The following is a 25,626-nucleotide window of genomic DNA, read 5'->3' as shown; positions in this document are numbered from 1 at the left end:
ATTATAACCCAAGACATTCTTTCACAACAAAGAAATCGGTAAACTTGCTGAGACAAATGCATTATCTGGATTACAAAGTCAGGGGGTCATTACAGATTTTGTTGGTTTTTAACTTTGCTGCAATAAAAGAAAGTTCTTAAAGTTCAAGTTTAACTTATTAGAAAGAACATGAATCATTAGCCTCCTTGATTTTTGGATAAATGTGTTCTAGGATGAAGTACAATGAAACCGATGATAGTACACATTTTATGACAGGCAGTAAATTAACTGCCATTTGGTTAAAGATTTATTTGGCTTTTTGTATTGGCTTGTATGTAATGTGTTAGTTTATAATATTGCTTCAAAAAGATTAAAAGGAGACTGTTAAAAGTATGACTTTAAAAGAAAAAATGAACTAATAAAATTATTCTTTGAATGGACAATGCATTTGTTAATTGTGCATGTTGGTTTATTTGTAAGTTTAGAGAGAGAGAGAGAGAGAGAGAGAGAGAGAGAGAGAGAGCATGTTGTGCAAGTTGCAATATCCTATTTCAAGCTGAAAAAGTACAAGTCAGATGAAAATTTGTCAGTACATTTTTTACCCCCAGTTCTGACACCAACGTTTTTTTTAACCCTCAATTTTACACCCCTGGGGGATACACTGTTAAGTAGTGTAGATCATTACACTGTCATTAAGTAGTGTGCTTCATTACACTATCATTAAGTAGTGTAGATCACTACACTGTCATTAAGTAGTGTGGTTCATTACACTATCATTAAAATATATAGTTCATTACACTATCATTAAGTAGTGTGGATCAATACAATGTCATTAGTGTGGTTCATTACACTGTCATTAACTAGTGTGGTTCATTACACTATCATTAAGTAGTGTTGATCACTACACTGTCAATAAGTAGTGTGGTTCATTACACTATCATTACAATGTGTAGTTCATTACACTATCATTAAGTAGTGTGGATCAATACATTGCCATTAGTGTGCTTCATTACACTGTCATTAAGTAGTGTAGATCACTACACTGTCATTAAGTAGTGTGGTTCATTGCACTATCATTAAAATATGTTGTTCATTACACTATCATTAAGTAGCGTGGATCAATACAATGTCATTAGTGTGGTTCATTACACTGTCATTAAGTAGTGCAGTTCATTACAAAAATGTGTAGTTCATTATAATATCATTAAGTAGTGTGGATCAATACATTATCATTCGCATGGTTCATTACACTATCATTAATTTGGTTCACATGACACTATCATTAATTGGTGTGGTTCATTACACTGTCATTAAGTAGTGTGCTTTATTACACTGTCATTAAGTAGTGTGCTTCAATACACTGTCATTAAGTAGTGTGCTTCATTACACTCATTAAAATGTGTGCTTCGTTACATTATCATTAAGTAGTGTGCTTCATTACACTGTCATTAAGTAGTGTGCTTCATTACACTATCATTAAGTAGTGTGCTTCAATGCACTGTAATTAAGTAGTGTGCTTCATTACACTCATTAAAATGTGTGCTTCATTACATTATCATTAAGTAGTGTGCTTCATTACACTGTCATTAAGTAGTGTGCTTCATTACACTATCATTAAGTAGTGTGCTTCATTACACTGTCATTAAAACATGTGCTTCATTACAGTCATTAAAACGTGTGCTTCATTACATTATCATTAAGTAGTGTGCTTCATTACACTGTCATTAAGTAGTGTGCTTCATTACACTGTCATTAAGTAGTGTGCTTCATTACACTATCATTAAGTAGTGTGCTTCATTACACTATCATTAAGTAGTGTGCTTCATTACACTATCATTAAGTAGTGTGCTTCATTACACTATCATTAAGTAGTGTGCTTCATTACACTCATTAAAATGTGTGCTTCATTACATTAGCATTAAGTAGTGTGCTTCATTACACTATCATTATTGTTATTGTTATTGTTGTGGGGTTTAACACCATTTTTCAGCACACAATAGGCTATACACGGCGGCCAGTATTAATGGTGGAGGAAGAACCCGGGAAAACCCCGGAAAGAACCACCGACCCTCGAGAAGCTACTGGCAAGCTTTCTCACATACCCACATTGGCTGAATCCGAGACTCGAACCAGCGCAGACAGAGGTGAGATGGCAGTGATCCGTAACGGAGAGCGCTTTAGACCACTCGGCCACTCGGGGCCCCCTACACTATCATTAAGTAGTGTGCTTCATTACACTCATTAAAATGTGTGCTTCATTACATTAGCATTAAGTAGTGTGCTTCATTACACTATCATTAAGTAGTGTGCTTCATTACACTGTCATTAAAACGTGTGCTTCATTACACTATCATTAAGTAGTGTGCTTCATTACACTATCATTAAGTAGTGTGCTTCATTACACTGTCATTAAGTAGTGTGCTTCATTACACTGTCATTAAGTAGTGTGCTTCATTACACTGTCATTAAGTAGTGTGCTTCATTACACTATCATTAATTTGTGTAGTTCATAATACTATCATTAATTTGTTTAGTTCATTACACTATCATTAATTAGTGTAGTTTATTACACTATCATTAAGTAGTGTGGTTGATTGAACTGTCATTAAGTAGTGTGGTTTATTGCACTGCCATCAATAATACATTTAATTAACTGATTAAAGATTATAATTTGGTCTGAATTAAAACTGCACATGCTTGATTTATATTTTTGAAACCAGTCAGGTTTGTCCTTCTCCAATTTCTGAATTTGTTCTTGGAAAAAAGCATAAATTGCTGGTTTAAATTCCAAGAAGTAAAATTTGCAAGAGGCCCTAATTGGTCTGAGATCACTTATATTATAGACATGTGCCTAACAGTCAAATGATAAGAGCGGCTAGCAAAGATATTTGGGTTATTAGGATGCTTTATGTTGACATTTCTCTAATGATGTTGATTAAATATCTTATGACAACAACTATTTAAAGGTTTCCCTCAGTTTTGTACCTTCATCCATATCTGATTTCATATCAGCATCATTTGTCCATTACTGAAGGATCACTATGCAAGAATGCTTTCTGTATAGCATTTTAAAAACATAAAGTTTTAATGGCAACCATATTTGATGCCAGAATGTCCTCATTTGTACAAATGTAAAAAAAACACTCAAACTGTGAGGCTTTAAAAAATCTGGTCATATTATGTTTAGTGGTTATTTAGAAGTTATTAAAGGTTTTTCAACTTTTAGCAACAACATACATATTTGATTGGATAATGTCATCATTGTATATTAACTTCAAAACCCTTCATGCCAGAATGCTTTCTGTAAATTCTGTTCAAATTCTGTTGAGTGGTTTTTGAGAAATCAATTTTCATTTTTAGTAATCACAGCCATATTTGATAGCAAATCAACATCTTTTATATAAATCTTAAAAACTTTGAGGGGCCCCGAGTGGCCGAGTGGTCTAAAGTGCTCCCTGTTATGGATCACTGCCATCTCACCTCTGTCTGCGTGGGTTCGAGTCTCGGATTCAGCCAATGTGGGTATGTGAGAAAGCTTGCCAGTAGCTTCTAGTGGGTCGGTGGTTCTTTCTGGGGTCTTCCTCCACCATTAATACTGGCCGCCATGTATAGCCTATCTTGTGCATAAAAATGGCTTTAAACCCTACAACAACATCAATAAAACTTTGATACCAGAATGGTTTCTTTCAAATTTGGTCAAATTCTGCTGAGCGGTTTCTGAAAAGTCATTTAATGTTCCTTCTATTTTTAGTAATGGTGGCCATATCTGATTGTAAATCATCATCACTTTGACACAATCTGAAAGGTCTCGTGCGAGGATGCTTTCTGTCTCCTATTTTGCCAAATTCAATTCAGTTATTCTGGAGAAGTCATTTGATGATTGTTCTATTTTTAGTAGAATACCATGTCTGATGATGGATTGGTATCAACTGTACAAATTTCAATGGTCTTCATGTTGGAAGCTTTCTGTCAAATTTTATAAAATTCATTTAAGTCTTTCTGAGTAGTGTTTTAAAGTCTCTACCGTTTTTATTTGGTGGCAGATTGGCATTATTTTGCCAAGTTTGGTTGAAACTGGTTCAAGGGGTTATTGAGTAAGTTGAAAATACCAACTGTTGAAGGTCAATGAACAACTTTTCCAATTTTGATAATGAGAATGAAATCTGATTCCAGATTAGTATCATTTTTATATCAATTATGAAGGCCTCATGCTTTCTGTCAGATTGGATACAATTATGTTCAGTGGTTTTGCATGGGAAGATGTTTAAAGGGTTTTCCTTTTTTTAATGACAGTGGCCATATCTGATCATGGAACAGCATAATGTGTAAGAACCTGAAAGTGGCCATATCTGATCATGGAACAGCATCATGTGTAAGAACCTGAAAGTGGCCATATCTGATCATGGAACAGCATCATGTGTAAGAACCAGAAAGTGGCCATATCTGATCATGGAACAACATCATGTGTAAGAACCTGAAAGTGGCCATATCTGATCATGGAACAGCATCATGTGTAAGAACCTGAAAGTGGCCATATCTGATCATGGAACAGCATCATGTGTAAGAACCTGAAAGTGGCCATATCTGATCATGGAACAGCATCATGTGTAAGAACCTGAAAGACATTCATGCCAGAATGCTTTGTGGGGAATTTGGTTGAAATTGGTTGGTGTTTTTGTGTAATCTTTTAAGAATTTGAAGTTGAAAATATCGATTGTTGATTGACAACATAGGGCAATACAGTAACACAAAGTAGTACCATAACATAGGGCAATACCATAACACAGGGAAATACCATAACATGGGGCAATACCAAAGCTCACTTTCACTTTGCCTAATTGACAGATTAACTAAAGCTAGTTGAATAAAATTCTCACAGAAGAAACATCCCTATCTCCATTAAAACACTGTCTACTTTAGTCATTTCAAAATTATATGGATCACACATCTTCTGAATGACCTGCACCCATTTGCTACCCTTTAATTTTTCACACACCATCAAGCTATAAAAAAAAAAAATTAAATGTATATTTTTTTGTACACAAAACATCATTTTTTGGTCATATCTTCTTATTTTTCATACATAAAATGTTCCACTGTAAAGACTTATGTTTGCCAAGGTTGTCAATTATATTACCAATTTAATTTTACAACAAAGAATAATATATAGTCTTATTAAATTAATTTGCCTTTTTTTTCTTCAACTGGCTTCATCATAAGTATCAGTATGTTAGTACTGTTCTTGAGCTAATGGGCTTGTCGGACATATTTTCAATAACTCATGGGTAGCCTAATTTCCCTATATAAAGTCTCACTAATTTTGATCTGTTGATGTGAACCTAGTCTTCAATCCAGTACTTACTTTAACAGAGCAAGCTAAAGGTCTATCAGATTTAATTATCATGTATAATACTTCTGAATAGCCATGTAGCACAGTGACAACGGATCTCATAATTACAACAAGAACGATTTATTTATTCAGGTTTTAATTACCAATAGAATATAATAATGCCCTTGTAGTGTTTAAATCAGGAATAGTACAACTTCCAGATAACTAAACAATGAAGATTACAATGACCACGTAATCCTTCTCTCTCTCTCATATGTAGAGGACACATTAACTGGCACAAATATACAACATTGTAAGTAATGTTACAAGCTGATTTGACCTGGATCATCTTCATAAATTTGCTGACAACAACAAATATTTTTAAAACTATGCTTGGCACAGTCATAATTTTAAAACAATTCACATATACACACACAACATTTTATAACTGTTTGAGTACTTAAAAAATCAAACTGTAATTTGGATGAAAGCAACATTAGACAAAGCAATGTTATGTTTATTTTTTTTTATGTCAGTACTATTTGGTTGCCAAGCATCATGTGTCACATAAAACTTGTTTAGGACTGAACCCTTTAAATTTCATTTGTGGTGAGTACATCAAATTAATATTTTTTTTCATTTTTCATGTATGCTTAAATACATAAAATACGGTATTTCAGTATTTTATGTAATTTCATGGCACCAAGGAAGACAGGAAACTAAGCTGATAGCATATACCTTCAAAAATGTCATAAATGATTTGGTTACTTACCATTTCGACAAGTAGAACTCATAAAGTTTGACTGGACATCTCAGTGGATTCTCCAGGTTTTCCGCCTGCTCATAAACTGGCATCTCCTCCTTCTTCTTTTTGCCTGACTCACCACCTGAACAGGTAAACAATGAATATGTTTTAACACGCTAATACAAAATGTCCGATATCTTAAGTGGTCTAAAGATCACTCCTATCTTACTTCTGTCCACATGGATTACAATATTGGCTCAGCCATTGTGGGTATGTGAGAAAGCTTGCAAGTAACTTGCAGTGTGATGGTGGTTATTCCCACAGTCTTCATCAACCAAATATACTGGTAACCATGTATAGCCTCTCATGTGCAGAAAAATGGTATTAGCCCCCAACAAAAAAAATTACTCATGCACAAAATGCCCACATAATGTTGAAAAACATAATTATTTACCTGGTATTGGTACTTGACTGCACTCACCAGTTGTACCATGCCTAAAATTCTTTAACAGCCAACCATGCCCACTAGAAGCCTGGTTCTGAGCAAGTGTTTCCTTGGAATCGCAAGCTTTCAGGACTTGTCTACTGGTCCAATAATTTCTTAGACCTCTACATTAATATGCCACTTTTATGGAGCTAAAGAAATGGGCTTGTGGACTAAACTAAACTATCCTCAGAATGTATACCTTTTTTCATAGTTTATACCAGTGTATGCTGCTGATACAAACTTTGATGATTTAAAAAAATAAACAGGGGTTTTAGCAGTACCGATCAAATGTGAGGAATTTATGGAAGCAGATCAATGATTTGACCTTTCCAAAAGTGTAGGTTCATGCTTTTAATTGTTGTCCTCAGTTGACCCATTTAGTACTTAATAAATGTTCATATTTCTCTACAAATGATACCATCACATGTAATAAGATAAATATTTCAAAACATGCCATTTTATGGAGAATTCTATGGCTTTTTTCAAAACATGATATTTTTCATGGAGAATTTTATGGGTTTTTCAAACATGCCATTTTATGGTAATTTTATGGAATATTTAAAACAGGAATTTGTTTTTGGCAGAGCATTAGTTTGAATCAATCTTACCTTTAGTTTGTGGGGTAGGGCAGTAGTATCGAAGGTACACATGTCGACCTGCATTCAGCCCTATTCCCTTGGTGGGAGTGTTGGCTTTCTTCCAGTGTTTCATGATGTGTGTGAAGGATAGCTTGAGGTGGTCTTCTGAGGTTTTCAGCATGAAGTATTTAGTGTTGAAGTAGACAAGGGAGTTCAGCAGCACATGGGGGGAGTGGGCTCCAAGTTGCTTGCATTCCCACAGATGCTCCTCCTCAATACGACACACCAGCTGACCTAAAGGTCAAAAGTCATGATTCAAAATTGGCAACTTGTTTCAAAATACAATGCAAGTACTGAAAACAAATAGAAAATAAGGCTCATTCATGTACAATAAAATTTTATAGTACACTGAAAGTCAAGCATTAATCCTGTCACTGGACTGCAATAATTGACAGCAAAATAGTGCATCTACTGGACGGTAACACGATTTGATGACACTATGCATATCAGATTTACCCTAAAAATCCCTGGAAACTTTTGGATGGTTTTGTGGAGCATGGTAACCTTAACTATGAGAAAAACATGCATAGAGATGCATACAAGTTTATTATGACATGTTACTTGATTGCAGAAAAGTGCATGGATAACTGCATGCAATATAGCATAAAACGCCTTTCCTTGGATAAACAGTTTGAAACAACCCAATGTCTTTCAATATAAAAAAAATATTATAATTACTCAAATCATAATGTACAAATAACACAACATGGTAATGTATAACAGTAAAGTACTTATGACTGTGAAAGATCTACTTTTTCACATTCAGTTACTTAGTGAAGTATAACTGCCCAAGAAAGCTTGATGCCATTTGAATAGACTGTGCTACTGCTATTATCTTCTGTTTCCTTTAAAATCAAATTATTATTAGTAGTAATAGTAGTAACAGTAGTATCTATAGCAAGATAAACCCATTACCATCAACAAACCCATGTGCATTCATTATATGGAAATTCTGAACACAATTCGTGTAACATGCAAATAGGGGTGACTATATACAGACCTGACTCCATCAAAATTTGAAAAATTAAAATCAATTTTCAAAAAATCAAGAACGTTTCTTGACAGAAATGATTATATTCTTAACTCCATAAAAACATCAGCTGTACATCAAACTAAGCTTTAGCTGTGAGCACTCACTTTTTGGATTCAGCATTAATCTTGTTTACCAAGCTTTAGCTTAGTTCTAAGCAATTACCCTGTTGATTCAGCATTAATCTTGTTTACCAAGTTTTAGTTTAGTTTTAAGCAATTACCCTGTTGATTCAGCATTAATCTTGTTTACCAAGCTTTAGTTTAGTTTTAAGCAATTACCCTGTTGATTCAGCATTAATCTTGTTTACCAAGTTTTAGTTTAGTTTTAAGCAATTACCCTGTTGATTCAGCATTAATCTTGTTTACCAAGCTTTAGTTTAGTTTTAAGCAATTACCCTGTTGATTCAGCATTAATCTTGTTTACCAAGCTTTAGTTTAGTTTTAAGCAATTACCCTGCTGATTCAGCATTAATCTTGTTTACCAAGCTTTAGTTTGGTTTTAAGCAATTATCCTGTTGATTCAGCATTAATCTTGTTTATCAAGCTTAAGTTTAGTTCTAAGCATTTACCCTGCTGATTCAGTATTAATCTTGTTTACTAAGCTTTAGTCGAATACTCACCATCTGGATTCAGCATTAATCTTGTTTGCTAAGTTTTAGTTGTGAGTACTTATGTGAACTCAGCAATAATCTTGTTAACTAAGTCTGAATTGTGAGCACTCATGTGGATTGAGCAATAATCTTGTTTCCTAAACTTAAGTTGTGAGCACTGACCATGTGGATTCAGCATTAATCTTGCCTGCTAAGTTCTAGGTGTCTGTACTCAGCATGTGGATTCAGTATTAATCTTGTTTGCTAAGCTTTAGTTGTGAGTACTCACCATCTGGATTCAGCATTAATCATGTTTGCAAAGTTTAAGTGGTGGGTACTTGGCATGTGGATTCAGCATTAATCTTGTTTGCTAAGCTTCAGTTGTGGGTACTCGGCATGTGGATTCAGTATTAATCTTGTTTGCGAAGTTCTGTCTGTACTCATCAAGTGGATTCAGCATTGGTCTAGTTTGCTAAGCTTTAGCTGTGAGTACTCTCCATGTGGATTCAGAATTAATATTGTTTGCTAAGTTAAAGTTTTGTAAGCACTCCCTAAGCAGGAACAGCATTAATTTTATTTGCAAAGTTTTAGTTATAAGCAATCACCTTGTGGATTCAGTATTAATCACATTTGCAGAACTTGAATTGTGAGCACTCATTTGTAACTCAGAATTATTCTTGCATAATAATCTTTACTTGTAAGCACTCATGGGGCAGATCAGCATTAATCCTGTTTAATAAGTTCTAGTTGTGAGTACTCATCTGTGGATTAAGCATTAAATTTGTTTACTAAGATTTAGTTCTGAGCACTCACTCTGTGGATTCAGCATTAATATTGTTTACTAAGCTTTAGTCATGAGCACTCACCCTATGAATTCAGCATTAATATTGTTTACTAAGCTTTAGTTGTGAGCACTCACCCTGTGAATTCAGCATTAATTTTGTTTACTAAGATTTAGTTCTGAGCACTCACTCTGTGGATTCAGCATTAATATTGTTTACTAAGCTTTAGTTGTGAGCACTCACCCTGTGAATTCAGCATTAATACTGTTTACTAAGCTTTAGTTGTGAGCACTCACCCTGTGAATTCAGCATTAATTTTGTTTACTAAGATTTAGTTCTGAGCACTCACTCTGTGGATTCAGCATTAATATTGTTTACTAAGTTTTAGTTGTGAGCACTCACCCTGTGGATCAAGTTGTGAACACTCACCCTGTGGGTTCAGCTTGGGTTCATATTTTTGTAGAACTTCATTCAGACATTCTGTGAACTTCTCATAGTAAACATCAGTAAATATGTTATCAATCCTGCCATTCTCAAACAAGTACTGCTGAATTCCTGCAAATTAAAAAACAAGTTCTGCTGAATTCCAGCAAATTAAGAAACAAGTACTACTGAATTCCTGCAAATTAAAACACAAGTACTGCTAAATTTCTGCAAATTAAAAAAAACCCACTGGAAATCAGAGATCAGAAATGAAAAACTACAGAAGGCCCAATACCATTAAGGTTGAATTGCATGTAGTTACAAACTGAGTGTGTGTGTCTGTGATTTGGATTTTTAATGTAGCTTTAACAATTTTTAAGTCATATTGCTGTGATGTCTGCAGTGTGGCAGTTTATAGTGATGTCTAGCAATGAGGCATCATGCCGCAAACATGCAAACACCTAGTCACATTATCCTGACACTTGGACAACCAGTTTTAACACTAACCTCTTAATGCTGAACACCTAGTGAGGCAGTTGTTAGTACCATTTGTATAAGTCTTTGGTATGACTCAGCCCCCCGTTTGAACCTGTGACCTCCTGCATCTGAGGCAGATGCTCTAACCACTAGGCCACTAGAGTGGTAGTTACAAACTGACAAGTTCCAGCTGTCTATAAACAGATGCTAGGCAACAAATGGATATTTTAAACCAAAATGGCTTACTGACCAATTTTTAATAGTTTAGACTATGTGTGATCATTTTGGAATCACACCTGGAGAGTCAGGTTTGTTCATCCTAGGGATAACTTGGTTAGCTGTGTGGTCCCTTGTCTGTTTTTGATGAGTGCTGCACCCAAGCCTCTCTGGGGTGTACCCTGGTCTCTTTGGGGGATGTTTTGCCTCAAATCTCCAGAAGTTTTAATAAACTGCATTTAGTAACATTCCGTATATGCATTTTGGCATGAATTTGGCATTATTTACCACTATTGTTTCAAATGCAATATGAATATTATCTCAGATGCACCAATAGGGTGCATCAAATGCCCTCCTCACATGGTGCCCTCAGACAAGATTTTACTGTACTTCAAATGCCTTGACAGGCAACATGCAACCAGCACCCTTCCCTCAGTAAAGGTCTGAAGAACAACACTAGTTGGACACCCATGTAATTTTGTAAAATTTAACATACAAATAAAAATTGCTATTCCTCACCTATCTTTCAACTACATTTTCTAAAACTAACATTAAAACCAAATATTTCTTTAAAAGCGTGTAGTTGTATAATTCTAAAGCAAAAGGAATATGATTTATTGATAAATGAATGCTAATGAGTGGGCATGCTAATCTCAGGTTTAGCAATTAATAAATTACAGATGAATCCTTAATTTCCAGACTGACTTGTGTACAGATGATTGGTTATTATAATTATCAAAATAATATCAAAAGGTGATATGGTTTATCTTTCTCCAAGCACAATGGTCTCTTCGACAAAACGTTTTATAACAATAACTGGCAATGATGAGTCCTTTGCCAGTAGAGGTAGATGATTTGAAATCCCAATGATCTTGAATGATACAATGCAGAACAATATTATTCATATACAGCAGTGAAGGCTTAACCTGGTATAGAGCTGGTGCCACCTAGAGATGGTAATGAGAAATAATAGGTAAGAGTTTCTTTCCTTTGTCAACATGGCATACAGACATGAAAGATTAAACTTTCATCATTCTGGAATTGATGGATTCGAGAGATAGTGCCAATTATATTTCTTATTTTAATGTAATTGGGGAACATATTCAAAGGAGAAATAATTATGTTGAGATATTACTGCAAGATCTCACATGAATACCTTGACAGATGAAAATGAAAAATCAACAACCTTTCCCATACCTCATTTGAAAATGTCAAGAAGTGACAGTGGTTTGGCAGTTTCTGTGCTGGATTTGTATCCAGAAAGGTGTGGGTTCAAATCCTGCCCAGACCAGATTGAGCAAGATATCATGATGTGTCTTTGGCAAGACACCTGACTCCAATTACCTTAGCACAATGTAACATTTGATGTGTTGCTGTGCCATTAAACAACACCTGAAACTAATCCATTACTGAAAACATAACAGAAAATAGTCCACTCTTACCTAGACACAAGTAGTAGATACTGTCCACTGCATACTCCTCCCCATTAGGCTTTCTAACCTCCTTAACAAAGAGACATAGTGAGTAGTTCAACTCATCAGGGGTGCACTGTAATAGGTCTGTCTTGAACATTTTCAGTTTTCCAGAGCCTTTTGACACCGCTTCCAGCTGAGTGTTCTTCTGTATCACCCAGTGTTTCCAGGCATTGACTCCATATGTATATTTCAGATGCATGTTGGCATCTGGGGGTGGGGCAGGAGCCTGTGGTGATGGGGTGTTAGTCTTAAGCAAATCATCAGCTTTTGTTTCTGTTCGCTGCTTTTTGGAAGTTTTGCTACTACTGCCACGACTAGATGAAGTTCGTTTTCTTCCTCCACGCCGAGCTGAACGAGTTGTTCTCTGGAACTCATCCTCTTCATCTTCTTCATCAACAACAGATTGCCCTCGTGGCCCTAAGAAAGAAACATCACATATTTAGATACTTTTGTTTAATGAATAGGCATACAAATTTAAGCTAGATCCATTAAATCTACAAATAATAAATTATAGGAACAACATATGGACTACAGAAAATCTAAATGTTACCATACATAAATACTATAAATTGACTCTTTTCATGGGGCACCAATTTTCGCAGGTTTTGTGGTTACTACAAACCACATTTTTTTTTGATCATATGAATAATGACCCTTCCATTGAATTAAATTGACCCCACCTCCCCTCTCTATGAATTTCAGAGATGCTGCCATGATTTTATCTAAATGGGGGAGCTCCCCCCTTGTCACAAAAATAAGGGAAGGGAGTAGAACAAAAACAGCGAGAGGAGGAAACGGCCATAGTACAATATTAACCTAACAATTTAATATCCATCTCTCTTTCTTCCTGCTCCACTCTGTAAGAGCCCTATTGAAATCAAAATCTTTAAAAGAAGTTGCCTCTAGTTGCAGGGGCTAGACATAGCTTAGACTGCTTGCACAAGTTTGAAGACTGTTCTTTATGGATGTTATGTACAATTTTCCACAGCTCACAGGTACTGTCTTTTGGATGCTTCTGTTCCAAAACAAGATTTTCACCAACATAAGCTCTGCCAAAGTTTCACTCTCTTAAATCGTTTTACTGACTACTATGCCAGATTTACTATCTGTTCCTAAAATGCCGTATTTAAGTCCATCAATGCCATAGACTAGTCAGCTTGATCAGACCAGTCACCTTGATCAGATTAGTCAGCTTGATCAGACCAGTCACCTTGATCAGATTAGTCAGCTTGATCAGACCAGTCACCTTGATCAGACCAGTCACCTTGATCAGATTAGTCACCTTGATCAGACCAGTCACCTTGATCAGACCAGTCACCTTGATCAGACCAGTCACCTTGATCAGATTAGTCAGCTTGATCAGACCAGTCAGCTTGATCAGACCAGTCACCTTGATCAGATTAGTCACCTTGATCAGACTAGTCAGCTTGATCAGACCAGTCATCTTCATCAGTCCAGTCAGCTTGATCAGATAAGCATCCCTATTTCTTTCATTCATTTTTAAATTATTATTTTTCTAAACCCTTATAATATGACTATATGGTTTTACAGCACAAGATCCTACAGAAATAAATTGTGATAAGAAAAGAAACTAAAATTTCACTCTACTTAAAATTGTATAAATTTTAATTCAGCTTATTAGTCTGCCTTTTCTAACATTAAATTTTAAACACAGCTAAATGAGGGGTTGATCAGCACGCCATCTGGGTTTTTTCTATCCAGCATGTATATCAAATTTACACCATTTTCAAATTTAAAATCACTCATTGGTATCTTCATTAACACTTTCCCATTTCCAATAATCTGATATTTGTCCAACTTTAAAAATAAATTGCCTTCTATGCTATGATCAGCCAGTATTTGCTGAATGAAATTGTCATCTAAAGTGGAACCAGACTGGGAATCAGACATTTTTTATTTTTGAGGTAGCTCGTATTATAAACATGCATTTGTAAAACTTACTTGATCCAATGTTTGAACTACAAAAGAATGCTTGTTCTGAGGTCCAATGTGCCAATCAAATTTAGTTTAATAACCATTTATGTCAAGCCAAAGAAGTCATATGTGTAAACATTTATGATAAAAGACAAGTCAGAATAAGCACTAAGATGCCTCTACCAGTGTGACTGGTGTCACAACAAGCACTTTAAGGTTGAACAGCTGAATCATAATTATATAATTTGCAGAGTACATTTTCATATGTGTAACTTTAAAATAATTTGCAGGACTTCTCATACATCACTGGTCTCCAACAGTGTGAATTAGAACAAATTTTGTGTGATTCACATAACTGCACACCCTGGCAGCATCTCTGGAATTTGCATACCAGTGAAACAAAAGCCTAACCCACAGACACCACCACTACCATCACCAGTGAAAGAACAGGACCCCCATCTCCCTTTTCCTCTCATGAATGTACATACCAGTGAAACAACAGGACCCTCCCCTCTCCATGAACTTCGAAAATGCACTGGCCCAAACTAAATTTCAACAGAAGAATCAAAATATTAGGATTACCATTGTATTTTGTCATAATAACTTTAGACTGACTGTAACCAATATATGCTGTGTTAAAAATATTTAAAAAATCATGGTATTTTCTTCTTATTTATTCCATCATCAAAGAATGTATCAAAGAATTCACAAGTTCATCTACATCTTCATTTCATAATCAAATCTTCATCACATTCAGAACAGCTACCATCTTACTGCTTAATTTTTAACAGAGGTTTAAACACAGAAAATTCAATCAAACACTGGTCATGTATTGAATTTGCTGTTGACAACTACCAAACTGGAAAAAAGAGGATGATGTCATGAAGCATAGAATACTTAGTAGTAACAAGAATAATTTATTGCACTCCATTCAATACAGGAAGGTTTGAATGATACATATCTACAAAATGCACTACATGCTGTCTGAACATAACAGCCAACAGGACAGGTCCAATAAGGACAGTACTAATCAGTCTTTGCAGTAGAAATTTATGGATCAATATCGACATTCAAAATTGACACCAAATTACTTCAGTGTAAACAATTTACCTGTATATACTCCACTGTGCATATTTAAAATATTTTCATAACTTTTTTCAAGCCAAAATGAAACAAAAAAATTAACCCAATCAATCCAGTCGTTATTTTCCACCTCTCTCCATTTGCTACAAAATTAGCAAACAGAGAAAGGCAGAATATAATGATCTTACTATTTGGATTAGTCACTTAGCAGCTCAGATACAATGACAGGGCAATAGATTGTATAAATTATTTTGGGCTTCAGACTGATTTTAGACAATAATTTTTGTCTGCATATGCATATTTTATTTGGACTATTTTATATTTGTTAGCCTTGGCTGGCCTATAAACTTAGAAATTTTGCTGGCACAAGTATACTAACACTGGCCTCAAAATTAACTGAAATCCATAAAGTCATCATAAATCACAGAACATGACCTAGTTTGAGACATACTGTCCATATGGATGTATGCATGAAATAAAAAACTCCAACACAGTGGTCCCCCTCTTATAAAGCCACCCCTTTTGCAGTATCAAAGTGATCTTATATGAGAGGTGGCCTCACTAGAAGGATAACAGATGTGAGTAATAACTACACAAAACGTATTCAGATGCAACTCATTTATAAACATTTAACATCTATTAGTCTCACCTGTATTAACTGGTACTGGTGTGAGAGAATTCTCAAGATCCATAACTGGTTCTGATGACATTTCTGATGCCATACGCAAAGCCATCTGAAGCATATCTTCTCCAAGATCATTGGTCACAGTACTGGTTCCTGTGGATGCTGGCAGTGGCAGGGTCTCGGTAGTCGTCTCCACAGGTACTATAGCTAAAGTGAAATATTTGAGCTTTGAAGTATGGTATAACATGAATTAAACTGACATTAGTACACTGGCCCAGCAAATACTTTGCTTCCTTACTAATTAAACGTCAAATAAAATTTAGGACGTTGTTTAAATATAATGTTCATGGATTTATATTCGTGTTTATTGCATCAGTCCAGGTCATTAATAACTGCACTTGTATTTTCTTAGTAACTGCTTCTTTATCTTTATCTTTATATATATATATATACAGAAAAAATTGGATAACTCAAATCACTCAAACACAATATTGTCTCAACCCTGGTTTGAAATATTCTCTCACCTGCGACTCAAACACATGACATAAACCACTCTCTCAGCCCTGATGGGGCCCCGAGTGCCCAAGTGGTCTAAAGCGCTCACTGTTACGGATCACTACCATCTCATCTCTGTCTGCGTGGGTTCAAGTCTCGGGTTTGGCCAATGTGGTTATGTGAGAAAGCTTGCCAGTAGCTTCTCATGGGTTGGTGGTTCTTTCCAGGGTTTTCCTGGGTTCTTCCTCCACCATTAATACTGGCTGCCATGTATAGCCTATCTTGTGCTGAAAAATGGCTTAAACCCTACAACAACAACTCTCACCCTGGCAGGAAGCATTTTCTTGCCTATGCAGTCAAACACATCGCAACTCAAAAGAATCCCTCAGACCTGACATGAAAATTTTCTTGCCCATGCATTCAAAAAACATGAGAACTCAAAAGAATCCCTCAGCCCTGGCACAAATCATTTTCTTGACTATGCACTCAAACACATGACAAACTCAAAAAGAGTCAGTCAGCCCTGGCACAAAGCATTTTCTTGCCTATGCACTCAAACACATGACAAACTCAAAAAGAGTCACTCAGCTCTTTCACAAAGCATTTTCTTGCCTATGCACTCAAGCACATAAGACAGATCACTCTCACTGCCCTGGCACAAAGCATTTTCTTGCCTATGCAGTCAAAAACATGACAAACTCAAAAAGAGTCACTCAGCCTGGCACAAAGCATTTTCTTGCCTATGCACTCAACACAGATCACTCTCACTGCCCTGGCACAAAGCATTTTCTTGCCTCTGCACTCAACACAGATCGCTCTCACTGCCCTGGCACAAAGCATGTGCTTGCATGTTACCCCATAAAATCTGGAACAGCCAGAAACTTGACCAAAAGCTTTGATCTTTCAACTTAAGTTTTCAAAATTTCACTAATTTTGGTGAGCATTTTTCTACATGGCAAATCAGATTAATAATAAAGAGTAGCTGCAGATGAGGAATAGCATTAAGCAACAATCTGTCACCAAATAAAACCTGGAACATGCAAGCTCTGACTAATTTCTAATTATTATAAACTAGTAAAATTTCAATCTAAGAAATTCATTGAAAAAAATGATCTTTCAGAATGTACAATCCATGCAAACTAATTAAAGTGAGAAAATTAGGTCATATTGACTTAGTTCTACCATGATGTTCTAGTATTAGTTATGTCTAGGTCTTAAAATAAGTAACTGAAAGGAAGTGAAACCAACTATTTTAGTAAAATTAAACAATTTATTTTCCTAGAATATAAAATAAATATCAAAAGACACTTATAGTATTGTGAATTAAATCCAAAATAATCCTAAATGTTCCGTCATAAGTCCAAAAGTACAGAATGTTCTGAATGAATTCCAAGTCTTGAATGTCTTGATGTGCCACAATGATACAAATCCAGAATGTCTTTGAATGAATTATCAATAATCCAAAAGCAGTACTGTAAATGAGCATTGTGTACATCCCATGAATAATTTGAATTAATAATTCCTCTCAATTATGTCAGAACACAAAATATGAATGATTCCAAATACTGACCTTAAAACTGGAATGAATAATTGTTTACCAAATCAGCTAGACATACAAATATCACTTGACATGTCACATAATAGATTTCTTATGGAAAAACTCACTTGTAAACCAAGTCAGGTTTTCAACTCAAACTTTTGCAACTCTTTCCTTTTTTTTTAGAATCATGATAAAAATCAAGCAGACATAACCCTCAATCACAGACAAACTATCATCTGGCTGTCACTAATGACACTATCCATACTATCATCTGGTTGTCACTAATGACACTGTACATAAAATATCAGGTTGTCACTAATGACACTATCCATATTATCATCAGGTTGTCACTAATGACACTATCCATACTATCATCAGGTTGTCACTAATGGCACTGTACATAAAATATCAGGTTGTCACTAATGACACTATCCATATTATCATCAGGCTGTCACTAATGTCACTGTACAAAATATCATCAGGCAGTCACTATATATACTATCATCAGGCAGTCACTATATATACTATCATCAGGTTGTCACTAATGGCACTGTACATAAAATATCAGGTTGTCACTAATGACACTATCCATACTATCATCAGGCTGTCACTATACATAATATCATCAGGCAGTCACTATATATACTATCATCAGGCTGTCACTAATGTCATTACATATTATCAGGATGTCACTACTATCAAAGGACATATTATCATCAGGCTGTCACTCATGTCACTGTACATACATACTATCATCTAGATGTCACTAACGACACTATCCAAACTATCATCAGGCTGTCACTATACAAAATATCATCAGGCAGTCACTATATATACTATCATCAGGTTGTCACTAATGGCACTGTACATAAAATATCAGGTTGTCGCTAATGACACTATCCATACTATGATCAGTACATATTATCAGGATGTCACAACTATCAAAGGACATATTATCATCAGGCTGTCACTAATGTCACTGTACATATCATCAGGATGTCACTAATGTCACTACATATTATCAGGATGTCCCTACTATCAAAGGACATATTATCATCAGGCTGTCACTAATGCCACTGTACATACTATCATCTGGCCATCACTAATGAGACTGTACATACTATCATCAGGCTGTCGTTAATGACACTAATACTATCATCAGGTTGTCAGTAACGTCACCATACATACTATCATCAGGCACTGGAAGGTTCTCAGTTTCAGATTCGGATTCTGACTCGGATTCCTTCCCAGCAACAGCTTCAGCCATCATTAGAAGCTCAGCCTCTAGAGGGTCAGCAGGGATCTTTTCTTGTATCTCCTGAGGAAGGAAAGAAGAGACAAATTTGCAACTATGTCATAAAATTTGGCAATATAAAATGTATGGATAAAAGCAAAGACTGCTCTCAGAATTCAAGAGCTCTTTGAAGGAGTTCAAAAATTCAAATTGTGTGATATATTTCTACAGCAGTGTATCCCCCAGGGGTGTAAAACTGAGGGTAAAAAAGAAAACTTGGTGTCAGAAACTGGGGGTCAAATAAAAAATGTGGGAGTCAAAAATATACTGACAAATTTTCATCCGACTCGTACTTTTTCAGCTTGAAATAGGATATTGCAACTTGCACAACATTCTCTCTCTCTAAACATACAAATAAACCAACATGCACAATTAACAAACAAATGCATTGTCCATTCAAAGAATAATTTTATTAGTTCATTTTTCTTTTAAAATCTTATTTTAACAGTCTTCTTATAATCTTTTTGAAGCAATATTATAGACCAACATATTACATACAAGCCAATACAAAAAGCCCAATAAATATTTTTAACCGAATGGCAGTCAATTTACTGCCTGTCATAAAATGTGTACTATCATCGGTTTCATTGTACTTTGTCCTAGAACACATTTTATCCAAAAATCAAGGAGGCAAATGATTCATCTTGTTTTTAATAAGTTACACTTGAACTTTAAGGTCTTTCTTTTATTGCAGCAAAGTTAAAAACCAACAAAATCTGCAATGAGCCCCTGACTGTGTAATCCAAATAAATGCATTTGTCTCAGCAAGTTTACTGATTTCTTTGTTGTGAAAGAATGTCTTGGGTTATAATGTGTTCTCCAGATATCTTGTGGTGAACGAGGGCAGATTTGTTAAAATTTTTAAACCCTGTCACGAAAGGATTATTCACTTTTGCAGTCTTCGCAATCACGCTGTCAGAAGTCACACCAGTAATCCTAATGGATGTGCCGTATTCCAGTCAAGTTTCTCCATTTTTCATTAAAATTAGATCCACAGTTACTCTTTTGTGTTCTGCTTCTTTCACTTTCTTCGCTAATGATTTTTAGTGCACAACATTTTAATCTGGAGATCACTTTCTAGTGCAACAAGCATTGAGGTTAAACATCAAGATGACATCTTGCTAAGCTCAATGGAAATCGCATGAGAGCTCACGAGATTAGGGGAAGCTACTCCGTCATAACATTGCCGTAGCTAGTCTGGTTCCTTATTTCTATGTTCCTGCGTTCCACTCCGCTACACGAATAGAGGAGCCCAACACAGGGAGTAAATAAAGCAGGGAACCAGTCAATGCCTATGCTTGAAGTATACAGGATGCCACCCTTCGTCCAACGCATTGGATATTAAATAAATCCTGATCACATTATGTGAATCCCTTGCGTCAAAAAAACGCACAGCAACAAAATGCGTGCGTCAATTTTCTCCAGCATGCGTCCCTGACACACAGTGCATAAAGGGAAACACTGTTCTACAGATAGATGTAGTTCAACATAAAGAAAACTGTGGGCCCATTTTGAATGCAGAGATCCTAAGGCCAGACTCTGGAGGTACTGGAAACAGGAACTCTTATTTCACATGAGCCAAAAAATGCTCTGCTGATATTAGCTCATACTGTGATCAAATATCAAGATTAACCAGATTACTGAAAACAGCAAATGATATGCAAAATCAGGGACCTATTCCCTAATAATGACCTTGACCTTTGGACTTGATGGTCTGTCCAAATAGGAACCTATTTACTAATAATAACCTGGAACTTAAAGCTAGGGACTTGTTCCTTGTACAATAGTGTGTGGACCTGGATAAAGTTTCATCAAAATATGTAAGAGTAAAAAGAAGTGACAGTCTAGAAAAGGAAATGACACTTACTGAAATTTTTATCCCTTGTAGTGTCTTTGACCTAAGGCAAGGGGTACAATTGTGAATAAACGATGTTCTCAAGTTAAAATATATCAAAGGCTAAAGTTTAATTAAAACATATCCATTGATTTTAAAGTTATACCCATATACTGACACAGGTCACTGATATATATTTTCCTTGCCCTGGCCTTGACCATGAGGCAGAAGGACTGGCTATGGTATGTGACACTGCAAAGTCGATATGTATAACTGATCAAAGTTCCATTAGAATATGTTTTAAAAGTCAATCTTCGGACAAGGACACAAATCAGAGTTACATTTTCACTTGTAACTTTCACCTCAAGGTTACGTTATGCGACACACCATCAATATATTATATAAATTTATTAAAAAAGTTTCATTAAATTATTTTCATTGGTTCAAAACATATCCTTTGGACATGGATATCAGTAAAACACTTTGCATTTTTCCTTGCTGTGACCTTGACCCTGGTGTGGGGGTGGGTCTATGGTACAAACCAAATCGCCATGTCATGACATATCATGCTAATTTCATCGAAATATCTTCATTGTTTCTTAAGTTTCATAGTTCAGACATGGATACAAGTCAAAATATTATATTTTCTCTTGTCATGACATTAACTCTGAGGCATGGGTTGTGGCTGTGGTACACAAGCCATTGTCGAGTCATGATATATGACTGGGCAAAGTTTCATGAAACTATCTTCAGTGGTTCAAAAGTAAAAGAATACAAGTTACAACATAACATTGTATCTTGCCATGACCTTGAGGCTGTAGCATAGGTAGCATATACCACATACCATCCAGTCATGATATTTACTTGGGCAAAGTTTCATTACCATCTTTTCAAAAGCTTCAAAGTTATGGGCTGGACAAGAAAGTGGACAAAGACCACAGCATAACATTATACCCTCGACTAACACATAAAAACTGTCAATTAAATTCTCCAGAGCACTTGTTGACTTTAGTTCTGTGCCAATTAAGTAGTCTGATCAAGCACTGGTCACTTTCAAGGAAATGTCCAATTAAATGATTACAATTTTTGTGATCAAAGTCCAGTCCTGCTCCATTTCTTCTATTTTGGATACTGACCCATTTTTGGATACTGACCCATTTTTGATGCAGTAAGTTGTTGAGGGTTTAATGACATTTTTCAATACATGATAGGCTATACATACAGTAAGTTGTTGATGGTTAATATGACATTTTTGAGTACATGATACATACAGTAAGTTGTTGAGGGTTTAATGCCATTTTTCAATACATGATAGGCTATACATACAGTGAGTTGTTGAGGGTTTAATGCCATTTTTCAGTACATGATAGGCTATACATACAGTAAGTTGTTGAGGGTTAAAATGACATTTTTGAGTACATGATAGGCTATACATACAGTAAGTTGTTGAGGGTTTAATGCCATTTTTCAGTACATGATAGGCTATACATAGAGTAAGTTGTTGAGGGTTTAATGCCATTTTTCAATACATGATAGGCTATACATACAGTAAGTTGTTGAGGGTTTAATGCCATTTTTCAATACATGATAGGCTATACATACAGTGAGTTGTTGAGGGTTTAATGCCATTTTTCAGTACATGATAGGCTATACATACAGTAAGTTGTTGAGGGTTTAATGACTTTTTCAGTACATGATAGGCTTTACATAACATCCAGTATATCTGATAAAGGAAGAACCTGAAAAAGTCTTAGGGAGAACTACTGACCCATGGGAAGATACTGCCAAAAGCTTTCTCACATACAAAGGCTGAGAGAGCCAACATAGACAGAGACGAGATTTTGGTGATCTGTAAGTGTCTTAGACCAATGATGCAGTATGCAAGTTATCATTATTCTGAAGGCAATAAGAAAGTAAGAGAAAGTTCTCTCTCTGTTAAAAGTTTTTTTTTACTTCAAGATGGTGGAACTCAAGAAAATGAAAACTTGTTCCATTTAACAAGTCTCAATATTATTTAGATTCAGATTTACATGCCAACCTCCCAAGAAGTACAATCATAATTATTGTTATTTTAAGTGGCAAAAAGGCATAAAAAGCGAAATCAGTATATTACATGCCAGAATTACAGCACATATCAATAAAAGATACATTTTAACAGCGAACCTGGTTCTGCAGCTGGTCAAAATTTGTGTCACAAAGGGGAAAATCAATAAGGATTAGAACCAGAATAAAAATACAAAATATAATGAAAAACTATTTGAACTGTTTATATTTAGCCCTCACTTCAACTAGTTACAAGTGTAGTTTTCACTGAATGATCATGAACTGGAAATCTGCAATGAGGTCAGGTGCTGAGATTGCTGTACTATATTACTCTCATATACTTCTTTTAAAGTTTGTAAAGCAGTCTTGATTTGTCGCTTTTTCTGATCTGACTTGTCTGAAGTTTGATAAGATCCATCTGCTCCAACATTTTCCATCATAAAACATCCACAACTCACACCGTAAAGCATTCACTTAACATCTGGCACCATTTTCTTTAAAAGTACAGACTGGTTCACAACTTCCCTAGCTTATCAATAAAATGACTCTGTGAGGCAAAGTTCACATTTGAAGAAACCCACCTGTTTTCTTGGAAACAGGTTATATACTGTTGCTATAAATAACAAACAAAAGAAAGTACTTTTACGCTATTCTCAAGCAGCAGTCACCTTTTTAAGAATATTCTCAAATTTATGAGTGAAGAGCTGATAATAAAAATGACAAAACCAACTTTTTATTGCCTTATTTTTATTTATTTTTTAATGTATCAAAAACAAGTAATCCATATACAGTCTAGCATAATGGGTGATATGGTGAAAAATGTGTAATGGTTATGACAAAATTGTAAAAATGGCTGGCAGGTATGTCACTACCATATGTACTCACTTATCAGTCAAGTCCAATTGCACACTGCACAGACCCAGATCTGCCATAGCATAATGTGCAGGCAGATCAGGATCTGTGCAGTTTATTAGGAGTAATTAGTAAAACAAACAATATAGACCTCAATCTGCAGATGCATAATCCTACAGCAGACCATGATCTTTGTTGTTTGCAGTTTGACTGCATTTGTAAGTGAGTATATATGATACTCGGATGAATTGTGGCTAAAGCATGACACATATCTGAAAAAACCGAGTGAAAAAATGTTCAAACATAAAGCTACCATTCCTCCCATGGCTGCATTTTTTCACGTTCCAATCCAAAAAACAGCACATATTCACATAAGATTATGTTCCTCACCTTAATGTATTTTAGAATACTACTAGCAGACTTCTTGGTGGTGGGGATAAAACAAGGGACAGGTATCGGGATGGGTATCGGCATTGGAAATGGTGTGGGTGCTGAATACATCATCATCGGGCATGGGATGTAGATTGGTACTGGTACTGGAATTATTATTTTCTTTGGTTCCCAATCTTCATCTGAAATCATGCATGTCAAGTGAATTTAACTTTGTTATACTTTGCCAACCAAAATGAACGAATTTGGCTTATTAATCAGATGACTCTAAATTTACTACTGCACTGTGACTACAATGCATACATACCACAAAAATTAACTGCTCTGCAACAAGAAAAAGGTCTTGATAATGTAAAATTAATGAATGCATAATGCTTATTTTTAACACAACATTTATTATGAATATGGAAGAAATACATATGAGTAAATGGTTACTTAATATAAAAAATAAATTCACAAATTACTAATGACAATTCTATTTCATGATGGGATCAGATGAAAAATCTAGTTTTCTTAATTTCAAATATTAAATACACACTTTTTGCTAAATTAAACAGAATTTGCATATAAATATAATTTGTCAGTTCCAGACATTTTATAAAACAGGGCATGTTTCCAATAATGTCAATAAGGGCTCTTCTCAACAAATACTTTCTATAGACCAATTAAAGAAAATTGCAGTCAGATCATGAAAAACTCCATTAAACTTGTTAAATAAGTAAATAACCATTTTATAATATTTCATGTTATTAATCCGAGTGTCATCAAGCCATTACCAAGATGTGACCTTGACCCAGATTCTAACTGGTTGACCTATATCCACATCCACGTGTGTGGCTTTCCTTCTTCTAAGTCTATGTGATCAACATAATGTGGCCTTAATTTGAACACCATACATATTCTTCATTGGTCTGGAAAGTGGAGGAAACTGATTTTAACCCTCATCTTACCTGTTTGACATTCCTTGGTCTGTGTGTGTGGTCGACATGATGTCGCCTTGGTCTGTACAAATGGTTTACACAAGAGGGATTTGTTCTTAATTGCTTTGGGTGGCGGTGGCTGGATTATTATCTGCTGCTGAACAGTCTGGTTACCAGAGTTGGCTGTTGTCTGCAAAACAGGCAATGATTCATCATGAAATAAAATATTGTACTCAAGTTACTAAAGTTGGCCAGTGTGCTATATGATATAAAACAAATAAGTAAATGTTTTATTTAACTGAATTCAAAATTATGGAAGCTTAAATTCAGCTATAATAAATCCATTCTGAGTGACATTTTTAACCTATGCACAACCAAGACTATTAAGAGATTTTCATAGATGTGTAGCATATTTAAGGGTTGAAACAAAATTAACACAGGA

The 25,626-nt window shown here is 35.3% G+C and overlaps 1 protein-coding gene across 5 annotated transcripts in view; it reads right to left on the bottom strand.

The window, feature by feature from the left end:
* Nucleotides 1–25,626, bottom strand: part of LOC149786093 (zinc finger MYM-type protein 4-like) — a 78,824-nt gene that overhangs the window by 9,427 nt on the left and 43,771 nt on the right. For 2 of the 5 annotated variants that reach the window (XM_089976392.1, XM_089976393.1), the window contains exons 14-22: nt 25,215–25,374; nt 24,265–24,446; nt 19,040–19,169; nt 15,841–16,023; nt 14,597–14,653; nt 12,141–12,590; nt 9,985–10,137; nt 7,149–7,412; nt 6,081–6,195 (exon numbers count right to left, since the gene is read on the bottom strand). In XM_089976392.1, coding sequence (XP_089832518.1) covers nt 6,081–6,195; nt 7,149–7,412; nt 9,985–10,137; nt 12,141–12,590; nt 14,597–14,653; nt 15,841–16,023; nt 19,040–19,169; nt 24,265–24,446; nt 25,215–25,374 — 1,694 coding nt within the window. The remainder of the gene's footprint in view (nt 1–6,080; nt 6,196–7,148; nt 7,413–9,984; nt 10,138–12,140; nt 12,591–14,596; nt 14,654–15,840; nt 16,024–19,039; nt 19,170–24,264; nt 24,447–25,214; nt 25,375–25,626) is intronic. The other 3 variants (XM_089976394.1, XM_089976396.1, XM_089976397.1) reach the window with 3 other exon arrangements.

Source organism: Sinohyriopsis cumingii, chromosome 12 (genome assembly GCF_028554795.1).
Source record: "Sinohyriopsis cumingii isolate HCF-2022 chromosome 12, ASM2855479v2, whole genome shotgun sequence".
NCBI classification, from domain to species: domain Eukaryota; kingdom Metazoa; phylum Mollusca; class Bivalvia; order Unionida; family Unionidae; genus Sinohyriopsis; species Sinohyriopsis cumingii.
This window is presented reverse-complemented; position numbering and strand designations above follow the sequence as displayed.